This window comes from Acanthisitta chloris, unplaced genomic scaffold, assembly GCF_000695815.1.
Source record: "Acanthisitta chloris isolate BGI_N310 unplaced genomic scaffold, ASM69581v1 scaffold2910, whole genome shotgun sequence".
Taxonomy (NCBI): domain Eukaryota; kingdom Metazoa; phylum Chordata; class Aves; order Passeriformes; family Acanthisittidae; genus Acanthisitta; species Acanthisitta chloris.
The window spans coordinates 37,617-44,635 of record NW_008650920.1 but is presented as its reverse complement, the minus strand read 5'-3'; the positions used below and the strand labels follow the sequence as shown (position 1 = coordinate 44,635).

Here is a 7,019-nt window from a genome sequence, read left to right as displayed (position 1 = left end):
CCAACACATGTACTGTGAGCTGTGTCTGTGATGTATAGCTGATGTTCCAGACATGTAGAGAGAGATTTGGCAGGGTAGAGGTCAAGGGGACTCTGACGGTTTGCCCATCAAAAAACCCTGTTGTGTTCAGGTTCATACAATTTAAAAAATAGATTTTCATTTTAAAATGATTCAAAACTACTCTTTTACCCCCCTGCCCCCACAATCAGTTTGTCTCATTTTCACAGCTCTTGGGGTGGAGGGAGATAGCCTTGGCCATAAATTATGCACAGTTACATGCTTGAAGATGTACTTTGAAAAGCAAAAGAGGGGTGTGCAAAACCCTTTATTGGCTGAGGAGGCCATAGGCATATGGCATGTATTTATTCTTTCTGGCTGCTTCCTTTTCCCCTTTTAGTTGTCTCACAGGATTTGTTCTCATTTTCCAAACCTAAGCAAGTTCAAACAGTCAACTGAAGGAAAGCAAATACATATTTCTGTGGCATTCAGCTGGGCTTTCTGTGTCAAGCTGTCCACCTTCTAGCTCTTTGATTAATAAAGATGGTCTGGTTGAGAGGCTTTTAGGGTCCCACAGGAGTTTGGATTTCATTCCCAACTCTGAAAGAGACCCAGACACAGCTCTGTACTTGGAAGTATTACTGGAGAATCACTTTTCCAAGTGCTTACACTATGAAGTATCAGTGTAAAACCTAATCAAATGAAGAAAACTGACATAGAAATATCTTTTCTAAGTAAGTAGTAGAAGGAAAAGTTGAGAAAAATGCATAAATCTACATTTTAGGTAAAATATTTCTGTTGTTTCTTTAACAGAAGTGCCTCAGTTCAGGGGTTATTGCAATACCATGATTAACAAGACTGGCTGGGAGGAGGAACTCCTCCCTTTCCCTGCTGCCTTTTCAACAGTATCCCAACACTTGAATACAGAAAGTGAAAAACACTCCAAGAAACGCCATTAAAAACCTTCAACAGTATCCCAACACTTGAATACAGGAAGTGAAAAACACTCCAAGCAATGCCATTAAAAACCACAGTTCCCAGCCCCAAAGCAATTGACAGGAGAGACAAGGGTAAAGAACAGCAGAGGCTTTATTACATTAGATCTTGGTTTTGCCACTGTCCTGGGAAACTCACTGTGTTCTCACTCAGGTAACATTCAGTAAAGAACAACTCCCAATACCTTGGGTCAGTTGGAACAAGTGCCACACGGACTTAGGAAATATTCTTGAACTGATTACGGAAGATCTGGATAAAAACAGTTCATATTTTTAAAAATGTTTTGGGTCCTAAGGCTGTGACTGGATATCTACTGCTTTGTACATGTCCTTTTCATTTCCTCTCCCCACCCCCCAATAACTAAATAAAAATCTTAAAGATGCCCTTCTCTGCTATTTGTTTTCTAATAAGGCAGTGAAATCTTCCTTTAAAATAAAGTACAGGGCATTTCTCAGTGTGAACTCCTCACCAAGAGGACAAGCTGCTTGTACTGAGATTGGGAACAGCAGCAGCAGCACCACTTTGCCACAGAAGTGACCATTCTAGGCTGAGGCATCCAAAATTACCCTGTGACCTCTGTAATCCCATTTTCCATCATCATCAGTCTTACTAGCCACAGGACCAGGCCAGCAGGGAGATGATCAGAAGCAGCTCTCTGTCAGCAAGCACCTCACTCTGACCTGCTTTTGAGATGGAGCAGTCATATTTTTAAGGCCCAGTTGAGCACTGTGAGCAAACATATGCACAGATCCAAACTAAGTGATTATTCACTTTGATTGTGGCTCTTGGGTGCAAATAAATAGTGGCTTTGTAGGAAAAACAGGAGTAGTTCACATTCAGAAGGATCAGTACCAGGTGCATTTTGTATCATACTTAAGACTAAGTGCAGGACTCTCACAAGTACTGGAAAGGTATAAATCTCACAGTATGGTTCTGGTTTGTTTCTGGACCAGTTGAGTCAGATGACTTTTATTTCTTCCTGCAAACTGAACAGAAGAAGGGGAACAAAAATATCCTCCATAGCTTGCTAGATCTTGTAATTTTTAAGAAAAGTATGCAGTGTGGGTGTTCAAGTGCATACACTACTATCAGAATGGAGGAGCAGAATTACAGAAACGAATTCTGTAACTGATGCTTACTTTTAAAATATTTTTCTCCTTATTCAGCTCCAAACAAGGCCTTGTAAATGTGCTGAATTTCAGAGGTTTCTTTATTCTCTATCTTACGGTTTCTAGTAACATTTGTGAAAAAAACCCAGCCAAATATGGTTCTAGATAGGAGAGGGCCTTGTTTCACAGAAAGCTTCTCTTGTTCTGAGGACTTGGGCAGATTTTCTTTCCCCCTCCATCCCTGGGGATGCCAGTGGAGCTGCTGCCCACCTCATCCAGTGCCATTCTGTGTGCTTTGTAGCTGAACACAGAAGGGCAATCGCACCAGTGCCGTATTAGCAGTTTCAAAGAGGCTAACTGACACAGCATGCAATTACCTGGATTTGTTGTCAGGTGCACTATTGTTTTCTTATGCTAGAAAAAGCCCTTCTACCATCCATCTGCTTATCCTTAACTGCAACAGTTTTGATGGGAAGCATCTGTAATTTCCAGAGCACCAGGGAGATCTCAATTTAAAACCCCCTGAAGTGGGAAATACCTAGCCTGGTAACTCTGTAAGGTCATGGTTTGCTCCCCAGCCCCTGTTTGCATAGCTTTCCCTTGGGAGAGGAGTAGATTATAATCTGTCCTTCCCCATACCTTCCCTGAACCACCCACCCTGACAGCCCCCAGCAGTGCCTGTGCAGTGGCACAGGTCAGCAGTGTGTGCTCAGGAACTTAGGCTGCTCCCATGACACCTCCAAGTCTGAGATGGTGATCTGGGCCCTTCCCTGAGCTGGCTGGACAAGAGCTCCTTTCCTCTTCAGTCACCCTACTGAACACTACACCTGCTGACTTTTGGATTCCTCCAAAATGTGACAGGATGTATAATACAATAATTTCAGACAGATCATCATTAGTGTGAAGTTCTTACAGCGCAGAACATTTACCTGTACAAAAACATGGGAGGCACAAAAATGATCCCAGCTTGGATTTCTGGAGATGCAGGTCATAGGGAACTGTATTTTATAGTAGAAATACTACTTTAATTCTTACATTTCAGCTCTTCCACTCCTCAGTGGTATAGGGAGCAGACAATCCTACACAGGGTTTGAGGGGTTTTTTAATTGGTATGTTCATAACAGAGCTATGGCAGCAACATCTTTGAAAACAGAGACATGAAAATGAATGGTAAAACTAGCCCAGGGTAATTAATCATTGCAGGAAGATGTTTTCTTGTCTGTGCACAGAATGAAAACAAATGCAAGTGAAATATCCAGAAACCCCAAAATCAAATTAAGACTGTAATGTGTGCAAGCAAAGGGGATGATCAAAGGATTGAGTGGGAACTAAAGCTGAAGTCCTAAGAACTCCAAAGCTTTTATTGATGTGACAACATCTCCATTTGAAGAAAAATAAAGTTAATGAAATTTACATGATGACAAACTTCCAAGCTTCCACAGATTTTTTCATAAACAAAAAAGCATTCATGTATCAGTGAACCACAGGAAGAGTAAGGCCTGACTTAAACTTTGAGCAGGAAGGAAGGAGGGCACTTTGATTCAAGTCAGATGGGCTAGGATGAACTCAGCTGCCAAATTCCATATTGTGCTCACTTTGTAAGCTTAGGCATTTTAATCTGGATGGGCATTTAAATGGATTGTGGTAGCTTCACATCAAAATTTGGGCAACAAAGAGGACAGGAAACAGAAAATCAAAGTAATGCTGGATTTGTTACAAAATCAAGGGCATACTGAACAAATCTGAGAAGCGTTTCTGACTGTTTGAAAACCTGCAGATAAAACAGCATCCCAAATTCGAGGTCTGATTGTGAGCCTTAGAATGTTATCTGGAAAAATCATCTCCATCAGATGAGGTTAGGATGTATGTCTACAATTCCCAGACTCTCAGGCTGGATCTGATGCTAACAGGATCTTCATCAGCAGTGGAGGCAGCAACAGCTGAAGGAACAGGCTGTGGCTTTTCCAGTGGATGTTGAAGTTTTGTTTCTGAAATGCTAAATTCCATCATGGGCTCTTTCATCTCCACCACAGGTGCAAAAAACCAGTAATGCTAATTCCAGCAATCCAGATCCTATTTCATATGCAGAAATTAACCCAAAGGCAAGTAATAAAAATGCATCATCCCATTCAATTATTCAGCAGTTTTGCAGACATACCAGAAAAAACCCTAGGTTTCAATATAAAAATTGTCTATGAAACAGTCTAACTTGAGTTTGTCTCCATGGATCATAATTCCACATGTGCTGCTGGATCTGTAAAAGAGAAGAGAAAAGTAAGTACTCCATTTCCAGCTGCCTCAATTGGCAGATTGGTCTGAAAATTAGCATAAACCCCCCAAGACTTGATCCTTGCAGGGAACCAGTGCCCAAAGAACAGTTCACACTCATGGTGTATTGTGGTCCTTCTTTAAGGGGTAAGATAAGGCCAAGCTCATAAAATGACAGGAACAGTGAGGGTCTTTAACAGACCTGTTCTCTGACTTTCAGGTTAACCTACACCAGCCTCACTCAGAAAGGCCTTTCTGTCCCATGATACTACCTGATTATTTACCAGGTCCTCCATGGCCTTTGCATGGTACGAGCTCCCAGCGAGGGAATATGCAGCTTAATGGAGGTCCAACAGGCAGGGAGAAAGTCACTGATGCAGGGGAACAAAGATTACCGTGTGTCTGTTGTTCTGGCATCTTAGCTGGTGTTCCTGTTTCTTTTTCTTTCTGGAAAAGACTCTGGAGCAGTTTGATTTCTTGGTCATAGTCCTGCCACTCTGGAACTATACGCATGGCTGCTTGCAACTTGGGCTCTTTGGTCATTGGGTTGTTACACTGTAAGCAGAACATAGCAAGTGTTCAGCAAAAGGTTTCTGCACTGAACATAGGTCTATGAAGACCAGAGGTGTGCTTCCCTCTGCTGGGATTCATCTGCTGCTGCTGCTGAACACATGTCTGCATTTTAGCTAGAGTACAGTGCAAAGTCTCTTCTCAAATTCTTAACAATGCCAGTGCTCCAGCTAAGAGAAATTCAGAAGCTAAAGGAAAAAACTCAAGTGCTGGAAACATGTCAGTAACAATGTTTGTTTGCTGAGGTAGGCAAGTGCCTCTAAAACTGGTCACTGTGTTTTACTGGGCTGTAAGAGTGGGGCAGCCATCCTGCACTCACCAGATCAATGGTTTTTGCTCTCTTCTTTGAGGAGTCATCACACCATGTTTCACACCACAGCCACTCCTGTGGCAGGGACTTAATTGGCACCTGGTGGATCATGTTGTTTGGCAAATCCTGTTGTGCAGAACAAGAGTTAGTTGTTTCCAGAGGGTGCGGGGTGAGAGGAGCAATCCCACTCCTAAACAGATAGTATTGAGAAGGCTAACTTTTCAAAAGAGGTTTTATTTTCCCCATGCAAATATAAAGTGATGAATCAACCTTTCAACTCATTCCAAAGTCCTCTGGAAAACGCCTGCATACTACAACTGCTAGTCTTACTTTGGTGAAATTTAGTTATTTAGCAAATGGTATTAAAGCAGCAATACAAAACCTGTACTGGACCAGTTTGGAAGACTAGTCTTAGCTGATTAAACCCATTCTGTTATTTTTTCCATCCACCACAGTAAAAGGCTTGTTTGCAGGTTATTAATCAGTGCACAGCAAAGTACTCAGAGCTGGGCAGCTCAAGAAACAAGTACTCACTTGTGTTAGGTATTTGATTTTCCAGTGGATTTCCAGTGGTATTTGATTAGGATATACTGGAAAATCTGGTATTCTTACGACACTGAAGGGGTTGATTAGGATATACTGGAAAATCTGGTGTTCTTAAGACACTGAAGGGAAAAGGTGTGGTTTCCACCCCCCAGTTACCTTTGGTGCTATCAATACCTGCCTCATTTGAAGGCAGGGTGTAATGGGACTGCCACTGGCATTTGGCTGTGATGGAAGTTTGGCCAAGAAAGGAGAGGTCCCCACCTGCCACCATAGCCCAGTAAAACAAAACAAAGGCAATAAAACACACCTGATCGAGGTTGGACAGACTGTTAGGATCCTGACTGAGACCCTGATACTGTCCTCTGAGTCGATCTCCAGCTGCTATCTTTCTGAACTTCTTCAGATCCACAACATACAGAGCACTACATGGAGATGATGCAATTAGTAATGACATTTCACTGATGGGTAACTCAGTGCAGTCCCAGATGATCCTGAGACACATGCTAGATAATCTCTGATGGGTAACTCAGTGCAGTCCCAGACGATCCTGAGACACATGCTAGATAGCATGATGGCAGTACAGCACATGATCTATTACAAGGCAGGACAGCAGTTCTAACAAGGTCACGGCATGTACAAAAATAATTTTCAACAAATCCATCTCAGACTGCTGTCATGCAGTCCCTTCCTCCAGCAGTTGTTATTAACAAAGGAAGATGTCTGTTAGTTAACATTTCAGTTCTTCATCTGTAAAAGTTGCAGCACACTGAAAACAACTTCAGTGTCCCTACTGCTTCCATGGAACCTTAAAGCAGCAACAGTAAACAAAGTGGTTCATGCAGTGTCACATACCTCAACTAGTTTTTGCTAAGTCTAAGTAGCAGCAAAAGCTTTCCCCTTCTATTTTGAAAAAACTGAATTCTTCAGTACCTGATGTGGTATTTTCTTCCAGCTAAATGACTTGCCCAGTATCCTGATTTCCAGAACCTGTAGCCATCCATTTCTCTTCGACTGTCACAGAAGGGAGTATATCCATAAGGAGCACCATCCAGATTGAAATCTCTCAGTTCCTTCAGATCTGTGCGCACAATCTGCAGGGAAAGGACAGGTTTTATTTCTAGAAGCCTGCCTTGCCTTATTTGGAAATGCTGGACAGGACTTAGTTCAAACTGAGCAAACAGGTAGAGGAAGAATTACCTGTTATATGTGGCAGTCTTTGGCAT

General features: G+C 42.2%; 1 protein-coding gene across 1 annotated transcript in view; it reads right to left on the bottom strand.

Annotated features, from left to right (window-relative positions):
• Nucleotides 1-3,971: 3,971 nt before the first annotated feature.
• Nucleotides 3,972-7,019, bottom strand: part of UGGT1 (UDP-glucose glycoprotein glucosyltransferase 1) — a 38,402-nt gene continuing 35,354 nt past the window's right edge. The window contains exons 36-40 of the mRNA XM_009070763.1: nt 6,727-6,887; nt 6,104-6,218; nt 5,260-5,376; nt 4,766-4,925; nt 3,972-4,356 (exon numbers count right to left, since the gene is read on the bottom strand). Of these exons, the coding sequence (XP_009069011.1) occupies nt 4,331-4,356; nt 4,766-4,925; nt 5,260-5,376; nt 6,104-6,218; nt 6,727-6,887 (579 nt within the window). The 3' untranslated portion in view covers nt 3,972-4,330. The remainder of the gene's footprint in view (nt 4,357-4,765; nt 4,926-5,259; nt 5,377-6,103; nt 6,219-6,726; nt 6,888-7,019) is intronic.